The sequence below is a fragment of the Typopeltis vanoorti genome, chromosome 3, assembly GCF_054136105.1.
Source record: "Typopeltis vanoorti isolate ZY-2024b chromosome 3, IOZ_Tvanoo_1.0, whole genome shotgun sequence".
In the NCBI taxonomy this organism is placed as follows: domain Eukaryota; kingdom Metazoa; phylum Arthropoda; class Arachnida; order Uropygi; family Thelyphonidae; genus Typopeltis; species Typopeltis vanoorti.
The window spans coordinates 80755792-80778074 of record NC_143551.1 but is presented as its reverse complement, the minus strand read 5'-3'; the positions used below and the strand labels follow the sequence as shown (position 1 = coordinate 80778074).

At 36.4% G+C, this 22283-nt stretch overlaps 1 protein-coding gene across 1 annotated transcript in view; it reads right to left on the bottom strand.

Annotated features, from left to right (window-relative positions):
* Nucleotides 1-22283, bottom strand: part of LOC150108314 (uncharacterized) — a 220779-nt gene that overhangs the window by 183453 nt on the left and 15043 nt on the right. Inside the window, exons 4-5 of the mRNA XM_090390443.1 lie at nucleotides 11206-11332; nucleotides 2902-3047 (exon numbers count right to left, since the gene is read on the bottom strand). Of these exons, the coding sequence (XP_090246569.1) occupies nucleotides 2902-3047; nucleotides 11206-11332 (273 nt within the window). The remainder of the gene's footprint in view (nucleotides 1-2901; nucleotides 3048-11205; nucleotides 11333-22283) is intronic.

Here is a 22283-nt window from a genome sequence, read left to right as displayed (position 1 = left end):
GGCGCTGTTTACCGAGTAAAATGCATTAATTTGCATTATCGCGTTTCTTGTGAGCGATCATGCAATAAAAGGAAAGCCTGTGAGATTTCTTATCATTCGTATACGAACTGCTTTTCGATGCCTCTTACCTTACGTGAGCGTGCTTTGTAAGTCAAACTCTATTATCAGCGGAACAAGAATGCCAGTGCTTGTCTTCATGATTTTCGGCGTATGAAAAATTTACGAAAAGGACCGATTAGCGTAACAAACTTACGAATACTGATTCGGCGATTAGAAACTACTGGAACTCTAGCAGTGCAGGTAGGCAGGGGACACAAACCAATCAATCACCAACAAGTTGAACAAGTTGTAATTGCTATTGCGGAACAGGAGATGATGAATGTGCTGGTACCCAGCACATTCATCATCTCGAGCAATATCCTGGCAAATGGTTATCGCATACACAATGGTCTGGAAAATTCTACATCAGATGTTGAAGTTTCACCCCTGTAAAATCAGCCATGTTCAAGAATTGCGCCCTGGTGATGCGACCACACGAATCGACTTATCTTCGAGATTCTTAGCGCGCATGGAAGTGGATGATGCATGACCGTGGAAGATTTTATGGAGTGACGAAGCGCACTTTTATTTGAACAGCGATATTAACACACACACAACTGTCGCATTTGGGCTGCAACTAATCCGCACGTGTGTCTGCAGATGCCTATCCACTCGCCCAAGGTCACAGTGTGGTGCGGAATTACGGCATCTTTTATCATCGGTTCATACTTTTACGAGGAAAATCGCCAAAATGGACCAGTGACCTCTTCCGTCAATGCTAACAGGTTGCCAATATGCTACAGAACTTTGTGGTTCCACAACTGCAGCAAAGAGGATATCTCGATACGACCATCTTCATGCAGGATGGTGCACCACCCCACATCGGATTTCAAGTACAGCGTGTTTTGCGACATTTCTCTGACAGAAGAATCATTAGTCGTCATAATATGTGACATGTGACAATGTGGGGCATGCATATTATGATATGCATGCCCCACATTGCCCTAATATGTAGCGTCGTCTTCAGCTGTGCAAGGAGCGTGTACAGTGGGTAATGGAAGCTTAGAAAGCTGTATTATGGAGCCGCAAATCATGCTGTACTCTCTACCGAGCAGATGAATAGCTGTGGATGTGGCGAATGCCAGTGAACGTCTCTTATCAGAGTGCGTAACCCAACTATGAAATCCAGAGGTGGCGGTGCAATGGTATGGTCCTGTTTTTCCTAGTTTGGCCTCACACCTCTATTTGTGGTACTACGAACATTGAACTCTGAGAGGTATCTGAATATTCTGGATAAACCAATGCATCCTATTCCTATTTTGTAGCGTTTATATTTATACGGAACTGACCATTGTCTTCTTCAGGAAGACAATGCAAAATCAGCCAGCTACTACAGTAACTGGCTGATAGTCTGTGGACATGAAACTCAACACATTTGTGTGTACTATGGGATTGCTTGCAGTCATCGCAGCTAAAGGTGGTCCTACATCTCATTAACAAACGTGACTTTTTTCCAAGCAGTGTACATTGCATCATATACTTTTACGTCAACCCGGTAAAATTATATGGTCAGTGAATATAATCTAAAATATAACATTTTTAAGATAAAAAAAATAAGCTATGTGTATGAAAAAACAATTAAGGATATTAATGATGGCCTGAACTTGAAGACATTTTACAGGAAATATTGGTGATTAATTTCATTAAAATTAACTCAAAATTATTATAAAATCAATGGTTTAATTCAGTTTATTAAACCGGTTTGGTAGACATTTTACGCTTTGATCTGAAAACAAAAACAGATTCACGTTTCAATTGATTTCTTTGTTGATACTGCTGTTCCCCTCCATTTATAAAATCTATAATTCATTAAACTGAATTACAGGTGAATTTTTAAACAGTCGATAAAAACACCGTATAAAATAGTAATAAAATTACCATTTATTAAAGTTATTTGTTAAACAGTTAAACGTTTTCTTCGCGAGCAATGTGTAAAGTAACTACTTTTAGAGAAAAGTCTTCGAGAAAGACACTGCACATTCGTAGGAACAGTTTGAGGAATACAACGAGGCACACTCCCTATTTATTGTAATATATGCAAAGTCTTCCCAATGTAATTATAAGAAAAAAAAAGTAAAAGTTAATGAACAGACAACATAGTTGCATCTTAATATTAATCAAGATATGTAACTCGTATCATAACCAAAACGAAACCCCCAAGATGGAACAGTTTTGAAGATATTTCCATTACAACAGAGCTGTGTGAGAGAAATGTACGTTGTAATATATCTGCTATGGTGTAAGGCTAAAATGAGTATTTTTCAATAGGCAAAGATTCCGGAATGTCGGTAGAAGAACAAAAAGAATAAAAAAGTTCAATGTAACAGCGAAAAAAAATACCATAATTATGAATAGTTATCAAAAATTAAGGTACACCGTATTTGGTAGCGAACAGTAAATTTAATAATAATGTTAGAAATTGAATAGATATGTAAATAACCTGTATTATTATTATTATTATTATTATTATTATTATTATTATTATTATTATTATTATTATTATTATTGCACCTCCAGGGAGTCCTGAGAGGGCACCACTCTAGGGAGGGCACTACTCTACAACTTTCTGTCTCCACCACTTAATCCAGCTACAACGAACCGCAACTACACCAACGCCATCTAAACCCGTACGATAAAATAATAAATATAATAATAAACCTTAAAAAATATTATTAGAATCTTCAATCAAGACAAAGAGCAAGTTATAGTTTTATTGCAGATTTACCATAGGAATAAGTGAAAAGAAAATAGTACTGCCATTAGCAGTAAAGATAAACTTACAAAGCACAAAGATAAACTTACCATGTTCCGCTTCATCGAAGTAATCTATAGCATTCGCTAAAGCGGACAGCGTGGAATCTATGAACTTGACGTGCTCTTCTGTGGTCCCATTCCGACATCTTATTGGTAGAGACTTTTTGATACATGTGAACACATCCTCCATTACCCTAAATGACAAAAAACGTAAAATGTTTTGAAAATGTGTATATCAGAAAATAGGATTGATATATATATTATTTTCTAAAAGGGGTGCTTCGTTATTTTAGTCATTCCACTTACAGTAATATTATGAATACTAACTTTTGTCAATTCAGCAATGCGATTATGAGAAAACAAAACGTAAGAATATAAAGAATGAATTAATATGACAATCGTAACAGTAAACTTCAGACAGAAGAGAGGTTGAAATTCTAACATCCGTCGTAAAAGATTTAAAAAATAGGGAAAAAAGAGGAATAACTCGTTTTGAGTAATAACGAGCAACCACATTTTTATTCAACGTTAAAGGTATGTACGTAATTATTTTTAGTTTGAGTAATAACCATTCATTAATTATTGTTTCTGTGTTCTATCTCATAACTGAAATGCTACATTTTTGAAGAATCTTTTCAATTTATAATAATTTTAAAATAAGTTATGAAAGTATTTATTATTATTATTATTATTATTATTATTATTATTATTATTATTATTAAGAGAGACCTCTAGGTAGTTAGGAATTCATCCAGGTAACACATACTATTCGCACCAGCTGTCATACTTGTTCTTGAATTCATTCACGCTACTTGCTCACCCAACATCCAACGACAATCCATTCCAATAATGCACCACTCTATAAGAGAAACATCTATACCTCACCCCGTTCTTGAAAGCATCCCTCCATAAAATTAAAAATTCCATCTACTGAAATTCTGTATAATCCTTTCAGAAGTTTGTGTCTCAATCATATCACCCACCTTTCTCCTCTTTGCTAATGTCTGCAGCCTAAAATTTTCAATCTATCTTCATAATCAGTATTCCACAATCCTGATTTTTTAACACTTTCCTTTGCACACTCTCTCCACTCTATTAGAATCACCACGGAAACCAGGAGACCATACCTTCGTGCAATTTATCCAAGCGAGTTCTTATCGAGCCTTGTAAAGAAAAGTGACTTCCTTATCTTTATATGACAAGGTTCGCTTCAGCATTGCCGTTATTTTCTGAGTTATATTTACAATTTTTGCTATATGACCCTTGAACTTCAACTTCCTGTTTACTAAAACTCCAAGATCCCTAGCCTGATCAGTTTCTTCTGGCATAATTCCATCAATATAATACAAAATTGGATATCTAATCACACGAAAGTGCATGCCCTTACATTTACTGACATTGAACTGACATCCATTTTCCCATGCCTACAATTCCAGCCTATTCAAATCATTCTGCAAGTACTGCATATCAGCAGCATTCCTGACTACCCTACCCATCTTTGCATCATCAGCAAATAACTGTATGTCGCATGTCAAATCCTTCCCAATGTCATTAATGTACAGATTGAATAACAAGGCACCAAGGATTGATTCTTGAAGAACACCACTGGTTACCTTGAATCTTGCAGATTCACATCCCCATTACGACATTTTGTTATCTGTCAGTCAGGAATCCTCTTATCCACGCTAATATTCTATAATCCAAATCCATATTCTCCATTTTATGCAATAGCCTTCTATGCTGTATTCTGTCAAAAGCCCTAGCAAAATCCAAAAGTATCATAATGTATCCATTCTCCTTGTCGAGTTCAATGATAAAATGATTACAAAATGTGAGCAAGTTGCTAAAACAAGTTCTTCCCCTTAGTAAATCCATGGTGTTCATTGCAAAGTAGAGATTTTCTGTCAACCCACTTCTGAATGCGATCTCTAACCAACTTTTCCAAAATCTTCACCACCACTTCTGAGATACTGATTGGTCGATAACTTAAATGGATAACTTAAATGGTGTGCAAAGGTCGATATATCGGCCTTTGCACACCATTGTGCAATGGGATTACCACTCTTGCGTAATCTCCCTGTTCTGAGACTCAAATTATATATAACCAGGTCAAAGGAATAGCCAGTTCAGCTGAACACTCTTTTAGCATTCCTGTTGATATCCCATCAGTTCTCATTGCAGAATTCTTATTCGGTTTGTGGAACAGCTCTAATATTTCCTCTAATAATCCAATCCAATTATTATTTTGATGTAATTTGGTGTCAGTGTTAATTGTTGGCAAGTTATTTAATTTCTATGGTGCGTACGTTTAGCTGGAAAAATCTATCACCTCGGTATGAGATCGGCTAACTCACCTTCAGATGAAAATTCATAAATGGTCTTGGTTTTCTAGAAAGGAATTTTTTAATCCAGATCTTTATAGCTGTTGGATATTGTGACTTTCGACTGCCCTACTGTTTTAATAATCTAATAAATGCTGACATAAAACATATAATAATAAATAATATTAGCAGTTAGGCCTAAGTAGGACTCCCTTAGATCATTTGGTTTTCAAACCGTCTGATAGGTCAGCCTGGGATTCGAATCCAGTCTAGTAACAAAAGAACCGGCATCAAAGTATTTGATTGAAATTGAATTAGCCTGTTTCATATAGAGGTGAAAATGTTTTCCTTTCGAAAATTTAGGTTTTTCGCCATACAGTTGTGCAAAATGGCCGAATTTACAAATAAAAATATATATTTAATCATAAGACTAAACACATGATCCTAAAATTGTGGTGCCGAAACTCCAGGATAATCGTCATGGTTTGGAGTTCGGATCCTATAAGTACCGGAGTGATCATATTGTTACGCTAAGAAAAAACAGTTAAAGTAGCCGATAGAAATCTGACATTAACTTAATGCTGATACGCATTAAGTCTCTTTTATGCATTAAGTGCAATGGATTTTATGCCAATCCAAATCCAATTCCCGAATTAAATCGCAAACGTTCAGCTTTGAATGCTTTCTCCTAAGCAGCTGTTTCATTTCCACTGTTTTTCAACAGTGTCAGTTATTCAAAGTCGGGTGTTTTGTATCATAAGAGTTATACAATATTTGACTGAGTATTTTAGTTAAGTAATTAAAGAATTCAACTGCACCATTCCTCTAAGTTGCATATCTTAGCAAATAATCATGAAGAATTCAAACTGGAATGAGTACCTACATTAACCACGCTCGGATAATAAATATTTAACGAATTTTATCGGGACTTCTGATATACATCGAATCCAGGTTATCCGACTATCGGGAGCGAAGAAAACACGAAACATTTGGAATTATGACACTGGTATTAGAGCAAGATCTGAGGTAGACTTAAACTGTAAATGTACAGTAACAGCGCAATGTTGTAATTATTTCTGATGTAAAGGGGAAAAGTTTTACGTTACTAATAATGTTCAAGTAATTTTCTGATAATTTTCATTTACTTAATGCAGTTTTATTTTTCTTTTCGGAGAACATTAAAACGCTTCAACTTAATAATGCAACATAAATATGAATAGCATACACAATACAAAGAAAAGCATTGCTTTGAATTATTTTTGAACAAAGTTTGAATTATTTTCTTTCATTTCATATTTTCGCTGAAATCAAGGAATTATAAAGAGGAATACAAAGATGGCGTCCAGGTCGCCATATTTGTCTAAAAATTTTAACTTAAAGGATTTGATTCAGTGTACCGTTTGCGAAATGTATGCATTGAGGAGAGCGGTTGGAGTCCGGTTAAACAACGATAGTGGAGTGAATGTGTGCAAAAAGTGTAAAGAATGTGAGGATTTAAAGAGTGCTTCAGGTTGTGTGAGTGATGTCGTTGTTGAAAGTGAGAATCTAGATAACAGTAATATTCGAGGTATGAATGGTGATATTTGCGAGGAAGTACCTAATAGCTGTGAGAGAGGAGTTGAAAGTGAGAATGGTAAACATACAGAACGATTGAATGAATCATTGAAGAATAAAATGAGAATAAAGAAAAAAGTGAGATCGCTTTATTACGCGGAGCGATACATAGGGCAAATCGGCAGCTGGAGCATCGGCAAAAATGTTTACCAAGCGTACCGACTAATAATAGGCAAAAGTATGATAGTGAATGTAAACAAAATGAAAGAGAGTGTGTTGTATGGAGATTCCTTAGTAAGAGGTGTGTTAGTTGAGAGTTTAACAAAATCGTACCAACCCGTTGCGAACGTTAAGAATGTAAGCGAGTCAATTAGAATGCAAAAGCAGCGGGTGAAAGAATTGATAGTGGTGGCAGGTATAAATGATTTGAAAGGAAACAAAAAGGCTATGAGTGAGGATGTGAAGGAATTGCTTGAGGTAGCAAAAGAGAAGAGTGAGAGAGTTAGGATGGTGAGTCTATATACCGCGGTATGACAGTGAAGAGTATAGAAGGAGGGCCATAATTGCTAATGACTTTATGCGTGAATTATGTTTGATGAGTGGTGTGGAATTTGTGGATGTGTGGAATGAGTTCGATGGGTGAAAGGATTTATATAAAATGGATGGTTGCATTTGAATGGATTCGGTGTAAGGAGACTTGAAAAGGTGTTGTCGAATGTAGTGGAAGTGAATGTGCAAAATCAGGGAAACTAGAGTTATTAAGGGGGGGGGAGTAGATATGCAGATTTTAGGGAAACAATTGAGTATGTGTGTAATATGCCCAAGCGAGTAGGAAAGACCATGAATCAGAATGGGATAGTTAGTATAAGGCATCAAAATAGGAATAGGACATATCGGCTTCTGCAATTCATGTATACAAATGCCAGAAGTATTAGGAACAAGAAGGAAGAATTTTTGGCCTTGGTTGGCACTTCCAGACCACAGGTTATTGGCATTAGTGAAACATAGCTGACAGAAGATGATACAGCTAGTGGGATTGAATGTGAGGGGGTATGGTGTGTTCAGGAGTGACAGGGAGAATAAAACAGGTGGAGGTGTGTTATTGATGATAGCTGATGAGCTACAGCCAAGAAGAATAGAAGTGGAACTGTAGGATAGAGAAAAGAGCATATTTGAGGCTATTTGGTGTGAGATTGAAACTAGCAGAACAAAATATACAGTTGGGTGCTGCTATAGACCAGGTGATGGAATAGATGGTGGAGATAGTATGCATAAGCAAATAGAAGAAATGAGTGGAAGGAGGGTAATTATTATTGAAGATTTCAACTATGGTAACATTGATTGGAAGGAGGAGAGGACACATGGGAGGAAGGAATTGGATTTTATGCGGTTATTAAGGGATAACTATCTGCGACAACATGTAATGGAAAATACTAGGGGTCAGAGAGTTCTTGACCTGGAAATTGCATCTGAGAATTTTTGGCTGTAACGAATATGACCACGTTGCCACCAATTGGTGAGAGTGATCATAGGGTCTTGACTTGGGAGGTGGCTAAAGGTGTGGAATTTACAATTAAGACAGGGTACATGTGGAATTATCGGGTTGGTAAGTATGATAAGCTTAGGAGATTGATTGGTTCAGTGCCATAGCATGTACAACTGCAAGGGCTAGAAGTTGATAGTGCATGGGAGGCGGTTAAGAGGTTTTTGCTGGAGTCAATGGCTGACTGTATACCTAGAGTCCGAATAATAAATCAAGTAGGGGTTAAATGGATGACTAACACCATTAAGCTTGAGCTGCAAAAATAGAAACAACTATGAAGGGAATTTAAGGAGAAAGGTGACCGGCAGGCACATGAACGGTATAAAGCGCAGACCAGAAGGGTAACGAGTGTGGTAAGAAAAGCAAAAATGGATTACGAAAGAACATTGACCATGCACGCTAAAGAGAATCCGAATCCTAAACAGTTTTTTCGATATGTTGCAAGTAAAAGAAAAAATGTATATGGCAAAATGATTTTAAAGAATGCCGATGGTAGGGAGGTAACCGAATCAGTTGATATGGTTGGATTGCTGAGCGAGCACTTTCCAAGAATATATCTTCTAGGTGGTGACATTGCAGAAATGAATGAATCAATAGATTATACGGGAATTGTGGTGAATGAAATGGAGGTGAGTAGTCTATTGCAAAACCTCAATGTCAATACATCTGCGGGATTGGATGGTATACCAGCTCGTGTCGTACGTGAAGCGGCTAAAGAATTGTCAGTACCCTTCACCATTTTGTTTAATTTGAGTCTCGGGTGTGGGTTAGTCCCGAGGGGGTGGAAAGAGGGGAAAATAGTTCCACTGCATAAAGGAGGTTCCAAGACTGCTGTTGTAAGTTACCGACCGATTAGTATATCAGGAATCGTTGTCAAGATCTTGGAGAAATTAGTCAAGAGAAGAATACAGGATTGGATAGATGAAAATGGGATACTGTATGGGGGACAACATGGTTTTCTGAAGGGTAGATCATGCCTCAATAAGTTGCTCACGTTTTATAACACAGTGACGGCTGAGCTGGATAAGGGTAATGGGTTTACAGTGATTCTACTGGACCTTGCCAAGGCCTTTGACAGGATATCACATGGAACTTTAATCAGTAAACTGGAGCAGATGGGGATGGGTATTGGGTTGGTGAGATGGATAGGAGGGTGGTTGATGGAGAGATACCAGAGAGTGGTTTATTCAGGAGTGGAGTTCAAAAGACGACTTGTGACTAGTGGTGTGCCGCAGGGTTCTGTTCTTGGACCACTACTTTTCAATTTGTTCATTAACGATATAGGAAAGGATCTGAGAGGAAGTGTTCACTTGTTTGCTGATGATGAAAAGTTGGGTACAGCAATTGTGAGTGCACAGGATGTCGAAATTTTACAGAATGATTTGGATAGTTTGGAGGACTGGGCTAGGGAAAATGGATATCAATTTAATGTGGCAAAGTGTAAGGTTATGCATTTTGGAGTGAAAAGATTAGCAGCAGTATATTTCATTGGTGGAACCGTGCTCCAGGAGATTGATGAGGCCAGGGATTTGGGAGTGTTAGTGGATAGGGAGTTGAAGTTTAGGGGGCACATTGCAAAAGTGGCTAAATCAGCTCATCAAATCACTTGACTTCTGAAAAATACTTTAACATGCAGAGACAAACAAGTTATTGTTCCTCTTTATCGAGCTTGATAAGACCCTATCTAGACTACTGTGCTCAGATATGGGCGCCAGGGTTTCTTCTTGATGGGGAGGAGGTGGAGAGGATAGCAGGTCTGTGGAATGAACCTTATGAGAACAGGTTGAAGATTTGTGGGTTGCAAAAATTGGTTGATAGGCAGAAAAGGGGTGATATGATTGAGACATTCAAATTACTGAAGGGTTTCTATAAGATTAATCCAGAAGATATTTTTGAGAATAGGACTGGTGGTGGGAGGACTAGGGGCCATACATGGAAGCTGGGCAAGAATGTGGTTAGCAGGGGTATTAGAGCTAGATTTTTTACTTGGAGAGTGGTGAATGAGTGGAATAAGCTGCCAGAGTCTGTTGTGGGTGCTATGATCGGGAATGAGTTCAAGGCTAGGTATGATAGATACTGTGTGAATGTCGAATAGTTGTTCTTGACTCGATGTTAGGGCCTCCTTCGATGAGTCTGTCGACTCCTTGGAGTTGGCCGAAATAATAATAATAATAATAATAATAATAATAATAATAATAATAATAATAATAATAATAATAATAATAATAATAATAACTTGCGTTATATAGAATATTGCGTCCATTCTATCTAGACTTCCAAGGAAGAAAAGTAAAACTCCACTTGTAGATCCAGAACTATAGTCGGTCTTTTGTTCTGTTAGTTATCATTGATTGATAAATAGCGAATTATAAAATTATAAACTACAAAAATTTGGAAGACCGTTTGAGAACTCTTTCATTACTATGTTAGAAAAAAAAAAAACTTCCCGCATCACCTGTTTTTGAGAGGCAAAACTCACCTACTGATTTTCAACTTGGCTGTAAATATACCAGTGTTGGAATTCTTATACGAGATTCGAATCCTGGTATTTTCAACCAAATGGTATCGTCATTACCTTATAAGCTACGGAGGCTTCGAAAATCAGACATTAATCCTTTAAACTACATTTGAACTATAAAATAGTATTACGGATTCATTTCTAATTAATCCGTATAATAATAATGATTAATCCGACTAACCTGATTAAGCTAAGCAATTACTTATAAATTAACTCATAAAAATGTTTTGAAACGTCTCCATAAAAACTTTCGTATCTGTGTAGACTTAAACTGTAAATGTACAGTAACAGCGCAATGTTGTAACCCATTAATTCCTTCTGATTTAAAAGGGAAAAGTTTTACGTTGCTAATAATGTTCAAGTAATTTTTTGATAATTTTCAATTACTAAAAATAAAAATATGAAAATTATCTTACCTCTGAATAATTCCAGGATTTTCTTGACCAAATGTAACTTTCAGGTTGTTTACTGCGCAACTAAAAATTGCTTCTCTCCAGATACTTATACTTTTATCATCACAGAATAGACAAATTGAAGTTTCATCTAAATATGAAAACGATTATTGTAGAATGTACTTCTACATTCAAGTAGAGGCCAAATTTTAACATCCATCTGTTAAAAATCCTAAAATCTTGGTTTATTTTATATCATGAAATGTCATAAAAGTTACAAAACAAAAAACTGTTTTAATGTCATTTTGTTTTTTCCCTTCATTTAACTCCATTTTAACAATTCAAATACGTAGAGAAATCTAGCTTTATTCCTGAAACACAATAAGAAATAAGAAGCTTCCCTACTTTTTGTTGTTGTGTCAATTCAGTTTGTCTCAGGGCATCACCGAAACCTCAGTCGGTTTCGGTGATGCCCTGATGAACCTTTATCAGGGCTTTTCATCAGAAGGTGAGTTAGCTAAGCTCATACGAAGGTGGAAGGGTTTTCCCTCATGGAAACTTGTTTTTTTTTTTATCTCGCAAAAAAGGCAAACAGGTCAGAAGAACACATTCAGTATACAACCATAGAAGATTACTGAAGTTAGGATTAAATAAATCCCCTGTTCCGTTGGATCTGGTTTCGAAAGCCTGCATGGTACGGCGTGGTCTACCAGTAAAACAGAAATGTAGTTTAAAATAGAGTTATTAATATTTTAGCTTAATATTTAAGAAGTGAGTAATATTTTATTGTTTTTGGAATAGTTAACAAGATCAGTGATAGCTATTCAAAAACAATAAAATATTACTAACTTCTTATGTTCTTTAATATTTGTTGTAGTTCTTTATACACGGCTATAGAAATGTAAAGTTCATGACCGATTACAGTACTTCAAAAGAATTCGCCACAATGAACTAAGTGACCTACTTTTCATACTTGATATAATTCACAGACAAAAGTAAACTAAAGAGCGTTCACTGCCACGTAGCTACAGTGTAAGCGTACAGCATATCATACAGTTACGCACATAGCGCTTTGGGAAACGATAGATGGTTAAGGATTGCATCCGAATCATATTCAGCGAATTCAACACCATGGTACATTAACAAGTCAATAACAAGGAAAATATAGCAGAATAATTTAGGAAGAAAATTTTGTACATACCTTGTTTGGATGCTAGGATGACATCATTCTCCAAAATTCCGCTGTTAGGTTGTTAAAAAACGGGGGGAGAGAAAACGTGGGTGCAGTGTTTGGCGCAAGGCGGGAAGAATAATTTTTTTTTTTGGAAAACCCAGGTTTTTTTTAAAATAATATATATACAAATATATATATATATATATATATATATATATATATGTTAAAGATACCAAGCAATTTTAAACTTGGTTTTACTCCATTTCCCAAGTAAGCAAAGGAGTATCCCATGTAGATGCGTATGTTTACACGGCCGGTTTGCCTGTTCTGAGGGACAAAAAAATCCTCTACCTCCGTATGAGACTGGCTAACTCACCTTTCGTGGAAAGAGACAGATAAAAGTTCCTGACGTCACCGACGGGAATCGAACCCAAGCGTTTTCAACCAAAGGGCTTCGTCTATACCTACTGAGCTACGGAGGTTCGTGCATTGTAATAGTGTTGTATTAATCAGCTGATCAAATTTTATATTTTTGGACATCGTAATCTGTGATCAAGTCGGAGCATTTCTGTTAGAAAAAGATAAAGACAAATAAAATAAAATAAAACTTAAAAAAAAAATTTTTCCCTTTCAGGATGATTTCATTCTCAAATATTTTGGAAGGTATTTTTATTTCAAATTATTTAACCCCATTTGTTAAAGTTTTATTGCGTATCAGAATAAAAAACATATAAACAAACGCTAATCAACAGGCAACGTTTTTATTCAAGTTTTAATGATATATATTATTATTCGTATAAATGAATTTTATTAATTTTTACTTTTAGTAAAGTTTTAAGCACTTACCTTTCGTCCGAATATTGTCATTTTTATATATTACGGACGGGACCGAAGGCACCGATAGAACTATTGAAAATCCTTCAGCAAATTGCTTCAGCCATATCGACTGGAACAGTCTTAATAATAATATGCGTATTTTCGAGGAACATGAGAAGAAAGTCTCTCTCAAACAGGCTGACAAAAGGGTGTTCGTGCTAGAATTGAAAATATATCAAATATTGCATCCATATTTTATATGTAATTCAAATTGCACATTACTTTTAAAATTCGTGCGCGCGCGCGCGCGTGTGTGTGTGTGTGTTGATTTTGATTTGTTTATCGCAAAGGCACCAAAGATCATACTGCGCCAGGATAAAGGTCACAAGTTCCATATGTATTTTGGACCACACTACTTATCAACTGTTCGTAGCTTATTTATTATTATTATTATTATTATTATTGCAAAATTGACTCTCTTGCAGTCAAAGACTCATCGAGGGAGGGAGCGAGAGAGAGAGAGGTTTATACCATTGACAATTAATGTTATACACTAATATTATAATATAAGAATATAAATATTACATAAGTCCACCGACTTATCATGGAAAATCTCTCCTGCCTGTAACATAGCTACCATACTAAAGTTTCAAAGCTTCAATTCACTCACACTCTTAGCATTCATAGCACATTCAGGCAATGCATTCCACTCACATTCACAATAGTTATAATTATTTGCAGAAATGTATATTCACCATTAGTCAAGTAAAAAGATACTGCTCACTCTCTTATTCTTCATTCCCCCTTGCTCAGTTTTCAAGAATGTCCTCAAGTTCACTCTCCGTCCTTTTGTTCCAACATGTGTAAATTCTCGCTCTCTCTCCCTCTTTCTCTCTCCTATCCATTCAGTAAATATACTGCTAAAATCAATTAAGGGATATTTTGCTTTTCTTGTAAATTATAAAGTTATAAAAATAATTTACAAATATAACACATTTATTTTAAATTATTCGTAATATACAACAGTGTAGAACACGCAACTGCGTACAAAATCATATTAATACTTGTCGAAACGTGTCTCAGCAGTATTAGCATGTGGTTAGTATAAAAGCGTGGCTTGTTGCGCTCTTACACAGTGCATAATTATCACTTCAATTGTAAACTTGTTCGCCTATCACCCATTTTTTTTAAAAATGGCAGGGCAACATGATATCCCGGAATCCATGGCTTGGAGAGCCATTGGTCGATTAGAAGCTGGATAAACGCAGCAAGTTGTAGCTCAAGCGTGTCGTGTATCTCAAAGCGTAATTTCGCGACTTTGGAATCGCTTTCTGGAGATGGGAAATGTTTGCCGAAGACAAGGTCAAGGCCACCCATCCACAACAACTCCAAGAGACGATCAGCATTTGTCATTACTTGCCAGAAGAAATCGAACACTTAACGCAACACAACTTCGAAGTGAACTTGCAGCAGCAACAGGGAGGCTGGTATCGACACAGACAGTACGAAATCGTCTTCATGCCATAGGTGTATATGCTCGGAGACCAATGGTTTGCATTCCACTTACTGCAAATCACAAAAGAGCACGAAGAATTGGGGCACAGGAACACCACAATTGGTCAAATGAGGATTGGACTCGTGTACTTTTAAGTGACCAGTCCAGGTTCAGTCTGCAATTAGATGACGTATTTGATATGGCGTGAAAGTGGAACAAGAAATAATCCACAGTTTGTTAGTGAAAGACTCCAACATTAAGGTGGGAGTTTGATGGTATGGGCTGGAATAATTATAGGTGGCAATACTCTATTTTATCAGAAACTGTTCCTTAACAGCGCAAGGCTATCGCGATGAGATTTTGGAACGTGTAGTTCGTCCATATGCTGCTGCAATTAGCCAAGAATTCATTTCTATGGATGAGCATGCTCGTCGTTTACACCGTGCCAATTTGGTACAAGAGTGATTTGAGGAAGAAAGTATTGAACGAATGGATTGGCCTTCCTGTTCACCGAATTGTAATCCGGTGAACAGGAATCGAATATGCCTGGGACGGTTTAGGTAGGCGAGTTTCTGCTCGACTGGTGCCGCTATGATCGCTTCAAGAACTCAAATTGCTCTCACAGAAGAGTGGGAAAATATCCTACAAGAACTGTTTGATCATCTTACCCGGTCCATGCAATCAAGATGTACCGCTGTTTTGGCTGTTAATGGAGACCATACGCCTTATTAAAAATTAACAAAAGCTTGTTTGGTATTCTTGTTGTTATTCTTGTTAAAATTTCTATTAGCTATTTCACGCTAAAATGTATAATTTGTTAAATTTGTAATAAATATCGATTATTTAAACAATATCTCATCAATTACTTATGTCCATAAGTAAGAAATATTTATTCATGTATAAAGTACCCAATAGTTATAATTATTTGCAGAAATTTATAACTATCCGACAGATAGTTTTGAGCAGGGTATTTCTCAAATACACATAGCAATCCTCATAGCTAACATTCCACAGTCCGGAAATCATTTTTGTCAACCGCCTCTGCATCCTCAGCAAAATCTTCATACCCACCAAATCCAAATTCCAACGACCAGGTTCGAGCTAAGTAATCCACATGTGGTTCTAAGGGCCTTATACAATGGAATAACTACCATTTTATCGATGTTGATTAAGGTTCTTCTTAATATGCAATCTTCTGAGTTGTCATTACAATCTTTGTAATATTTCCCTTAAATTTCAATTTTTTTATCCATTATGACCTCCAAGATCCCGTGCTGTCTCTACGTCCCCAGTATGCTTTCAGGTGCAGAATAGGCAATGTCCCATATGCAAATGCCAAAATTCAAAACTGTACACAGCAACATAAAACCTTTACTCTCGTTCATCTTCCCACCTTTCCTGCTTTTCCTCCTCAAGGCAACCAATCAGCGATGTACAACATTCCATAACTTCGCATCATCTTCAAACAACTGAATATCTCCCTGTATTCTAGTGACAAATACAATATAGCAAAAATTGTAAATATATATATATATATATATATATATATATATATATATATATATAATTTATTGTTATTGTATAAATACTGTAAAAATGTAATCTTGTGAACATAAAGGAACTGTAATCTGCAGCACTTAGTTGCTGTACTTTTTAAAAAACATGCTGGAATCTCACCCAAGATGATTATTGTATATATATATTTTTTTTGAGATCAATAAAAAAAGTATTATTATTATTAAAAAACATTATTATTTATAGGGTACTCGATGGAGTCTTTTCACTCCATGGAGACTCTGTATTTGTTTATTTATCGTGGAAGACCCACTCTATTTATTAACGCAATACCCACTATGCATATCCGTGAACTTATTCACTGCTGGGGCGCTCACAACCACCTCTGACAATTCATTCCACTGATTCACAACTCTCCAAGTAAAGAACCTAGTACGCACACTCTTAGACAACTTCCAAGTATTATTCATTGTTTTCCCCTACTCCTCATGCTGAAAACTTTCTTCTGTGTCAATCTTATATAATCCCTTTAGTAACATAAATTTCCGTCATATTCCCTCTTAAGTTATACTGTGCAACCTCTACACCCACCTTCAATCTATCCTCATAAGGAACATTCCAGACCAATCACCATCTTGGGCACTCTTCTTTGTATCCTCTCCACCACTTCCTAATCCTCACAAAATGCGGGTGACCAAATCTGTGCACAGCAGTCAACATGTGGCCGAATCATAGCCTATAAAGAGGGATAATAACCACCCTATCTTTACTTGTCAATGTAAAGACAAATAATAACCACCATCATCCCCATATTCCTAGCCTCGTCAATTTCCTGTAATCTAGAACCATCAATATGATAGGAAGCATTTAATCTTTTCATCCTGAAGAGCATTATCTTATATTTCACAACATTAAATTGACAACCATTGTCCTTTTCGGCACTCTGAATTTATTTAAATCGTTTTAAATAATGCTGGATATAATATCCACTTTATTTTTATTATTTAAATCATCCTGTAAGATATCTACATCACTTTTATCAACTATTGCCCTCACTAGTTTTGCATCGTCAGCGAACAACTGAATATCTCCCTCAGATCTTTCTCTATATCATTAATGTACAAATTAATGATTAGTGATACTAGTACAGAGCCATGGGTGCATTCCACTAATCACCTTCATGTGCCTTGATTCCACTCCACTATGCACCATCCTCTAATGTCTGCCTATCCGCCACCAGTTTCACATCGATTCCCATTCGTTCCAACTTATGCAATAGTTTTCCATGGAGTATTCTGTCAAATGGCCTTTGCAAAGTCCAGCAATATTATGGTGTAGTTGTTTTCCTTTATCCAATTCTGCTTTCATCTTATTATAAAATGTGAATAAACTACTGAGGCAGGACCTACCTTTTACAAAGCCTTGCTTTCTCCATAGAGGAAAGCAAGGCTTTGTAAAAGGTAGGTTTCTCCATATTCCTATTCTGTAAACGGTTGTTATTTTTGCGCCATTGTATAATATGGCTATCTATTTATCCTGTATTATTTAATTTCTTATTTCTGGTTCTATCTCTTACCCAACCTTCCGTGACTCTATATTCTTATACCTGAGAGCACTGGAAATTTATTTGTTAAGCTTCCCCACCAGGCCTCCTTGTGGTATAAGAACAGGTAGTAATTTCAGTAGGTCCTAATCTAACACAAAATCCTCTCTTAATCAAATTACAGTCGTGGCTTTCTATGCATTCCTTATCTTATCTATCATTTAGTTCCCCGCTCCCAGGATCGTGTTTATTTGGAAACAGTGCATTGCATATTAAAGATCAGGCGGTACTCATTGAATATAAATAACAAGCATGTTTATTAAATACTAAGACTGAATATATAATACATGCAATACGGAAAGTGCTCTTTGTAATCTCAGTTACGTTAAATGTGACAACTCTTAAGGCAATTTCCCGCGATTATTCAATAAACTTACAATAATCACCTCAACTTAAATTTCAACTCCTAGTTTAAGCAAATCATCATAAAATATAACTTGTATAGCAATTCTACAATTTAGCAATATAAACATTGGGGGTTCCTTACAATTAACAGTTTAACCTTTTAGCCTAATTACTTCTTAGGAAATAGCTATGCTCTGGTCTACACCCTTAACAATTCCAACCATAAATTTGCATCAATTCACTCTCGGACATAAATATCTTAGCACTATTAACTTAGCAGTCCATCTAAGGCAGTTCTCTTACGCCACATATAAAACAACTTATAATAAACAACTCACATTAATTCTTTACTTCTTTTTAGTGCTCCTCTTCACAGTCCGTTTCATATCAGTTTCTTCTCCATCTCGGGTTTTTGGTTTTTTTTCCCTTGAGGTTCTCGAAGCACCGGCGGGTCCGTCAGGGCAGTTGGCGGAGTTTGAGGAGCGATTTCCCAGCGTCTTGAACTTCGGGCGAAGGGTCACAGCTGTCGGGGCTTGCGCAGACTCTTCTGAGTGGCAAAGGATCTGTTCAGGATCGGCTTGGTTCCTTCGTGGCTAATCACTTCTGGTTACCCTCATTTCTGATTTTGAGCGACTTGCGGCAGATCGACCTCCGTTTTCCTCCTTCGGACTTCTCCGTGTCCTAGCCAAAATTGTCGGTCCTTGATGGTTGAAGATCCTTGCCTTATATTCAGTCTTTTCTGGAACCTTGGGTTAAGGATTGAAATCCCGTACTTTTCCGCGCAAACTCCGGATGTAGGTTTGGGAACCCCAGATATTTCCTTGAACTCTCTCTTGATCTAAAATTTCCTCCGACTTCTCTTTTCTTCCCTTTCGTATGTCTTTAATCCGTTTTACCGGACTGTGGAATTTATGTTTGATTCTTGCCGCCCCTTTCTCCACTGACCTTAAAGGTCGCCTAAGACTGAACTTGTAAACAAAAGAGCTCTATTACTTTAATCAGAGCACTAACATCAAAATAACCTTCCGATGGCAAGGCTTTACCACCCTCGGCACCATTTTAACATTCTTTGTTTATGTGAGGAGCAAGCTAATTCCCTTTGGGCTTTATACATAGGCTTTCAGTATTCTCTTTACAATAACAACCAAAAGTTATTTTTATAAGTTTTTCTAGATGTGACCTCTGTAAAAGTCGATGCAATAAAAAATATAAAAATTTATGCTGCATCGAATTTTGTACTCTCCACCCATTCCTGAATTTTAGTCAACGTTTCCAAAACTTTAACGACTGCCAGAGATACTAATTGGTCTATAATTTCCTACTTCTGTCTTGGAGCCACCTTTATGTAATGAAACTATCTTACCTTCTGCCTTGGAAACCTGCCAGAGCTGAGACTTAGATTAAACAACTTCGTCAGTGGCACTACCAGTTCACTTGCACATTGTCGTAGCGCACCAGCTAACATACCACCCAGGCCCACTTTTGTTTTCACATTGATAATTTTCAATATATTGAGTACCTCCAGTTCGTCTACCTCAATGTCCACATCAGTTGTCATCTCAGTAACTGCAACGTCACCACCTGCTAGTCTTGCAAAGTGATCACTTAGTAATCGAACTATTTCTTCTGGTTCTAACACTTTCCTACCATCAGCTCTAAGTTAAGTTATCTTTCCATAATATTTCTTCTCTTACTTGCTACGTAACAACCTGATTAGGGAAAGAATGATAAATATTATCCTGATAAGTCCAAGACCGTATCGTATCGTATCGCGCTCTTAGCACCAACTCCTCAAATAACTTAATAGCAGAAGTTATACAAACCCGTGTATAATTTGATGCTCCATTCTCCCACCACCCTTATGCAGCGGCATAATCTTACTCTCTTTACATTCCCAGAAAAACGTTCTCATTTGCAATGCTTTCATTAAACAATCAAGTGAATGGTGCTGCTGGTTCTTTAGTCAATTCCTTTAGAACAGAAATTTCATCCAATCCCACTTGCTAACATATATCCATTTCACCTACTTCTAACTCTTCAACTATCACCATCTCCATTTGGAATAAAAACTGCCACCCAGAACGCACTGTTTAATGAACATTTTATTGAACTATTCATTAAACAGCTCTATTATATCACACAGCTTGGTCACTCGATCACCTTTTCCATCTAGCAAGACCATTCATCCACACAATTCTTTTTCTTGCTGACTATATAACGAAAGAATTGGGAGTAGTATTTGTCTCCTCTCATGTTCTAATTTTCCCTTCCCTACCATACTTTCAATGTCACCTTTTTCAATTGAACTTTATATTCTTTATTCAGCCACCACTTTTCAGTTTATACTTTTTTCCATAACCATTTGATCTGCATTTCTTTTCAATTCTTTTTTCATACCACTGGTTATCCATTTACTCCATTTTTTCTCACTCGTCGTATATATTTTGCCATTGTTGTTAGCAAATAGTCCTAAACTAGCTTCCATGCAGTTTTGACCTCTTTACCCTCATCCTCCGCAAATTGACTTATATAAGATTATAAAAATCGCCTACCGCGTAATTCCACATCACGCTTTGCTGTCCAAGACTTTTTGATGCCTATGCAACACATAAGGCAATACCACATGGTGATTCATGACCATTGTCAGCGACCACGTACGTTTCAGCCAGAATCAAATCCTCTGACGCTATAACCAAATTCAAAATCATCGCATTCACTCAACACTTGCTGTCACATTCGTTCTTAAAGATTCCTGAAAACTAAATTTCCTTATCATCATATGCTACTACTTCCTCTATCCAATCTTTATTGCTTTAATTGAAATCATTAGTAATGATCGCTGCTTTCTCATTCACCCGGTCAATTCACGTAATATTTCCGGACTTCCTAATCATCATTTCCGCAGCATTTCTTGGCCCATCACCAGTTCACATCACACATACACTCTCTCTCTCTCTCTCTCTCTCTCTCTCTCTCTAATTATGAACTAACTATATAATTAATTAAGCATACCGAGAGTCCCGATAGATGAGATTCCCTAATAACTATAAGCACCGAGAATCCCAATGAACACTAAGATAATCATTTATCTTCTCGGACATTCCAATTACGCTTAGCGAAACGACAAGTTCGAAACACCGAAAATCCAGAGAAATTATTGAACAAATTATTGAAATTACTCACCAGTAATCCAACATACTTCTAGTCAGCTATAAATAAATTCGTGTTATGACTGTAAACTGTTTAAAAATAAATAAGCACCAAAATACAAGTTGCAAAAAACACAAATACGGCAATACGATAAAATACAAATACGCCACCTATAATACAAACGATTTCTGTTCTGTTTATAACAGCAAACTCTGAAAAGATCCAGTAAACTAATCAGAAATTAAATGAGATAAAAATCAATTAAAAGAAGAACGCTTTGTTGCCTTTTGAATTTTTGTTCGCAGTGGAATTCAAAAGTTAAGAATTTTATTAACAAATTTATTTATTATGAGAGACCAAAATCAGTAATAGTTTCCACAGTATTGAAATTATCCCGAATTATTATTATATTTTCATAATATGAAATATTATATAGCAGCTCCATGCCTTACCTAGAAGAAGATTTCCGTTGCAGAAATTTCAAGGAAGTCGTTATAGTCCTCCTTTCCGGAGAAAATCTTAACAGAAACCAGGGAATGATAATAGCTGAAATATGAAGAACCTTGAGATTGCTCAGTCTGGGAGAATTTAATTTCGCTCAAAACTACAGAACGTGCTCTCATAACAGTGACTAACGCAACACGCTCCATGCGTGTAATGTTACGCGTTCTGTTTTAATGTTTAATTTATACGATAGTGTTACTCCATTTTCTCTGTACTAGCCGCTTTGAGTTTTTTCTCAAAGCGGCTAGTACAGAGAAAATTTTTTCTCTTTTTGCCCTTTTCTGTTAAAGAGATCAATATTTTATCGGTTACATGCTATGAAACATAACCGATAAATGTGTTTCAAAAGAGAGCAGTATTTGAAATCTCGTTAATAAATCTTTAAGGAGAATTTTTGAATTTGGTCAGAAATGCTCAAATATGCAGTAAGAAAGTCTTACAGTGACTACACTTCATAATTCAGAAGGCCTGGTCACAAGGTCGAGTTTCAGAAGATTGGA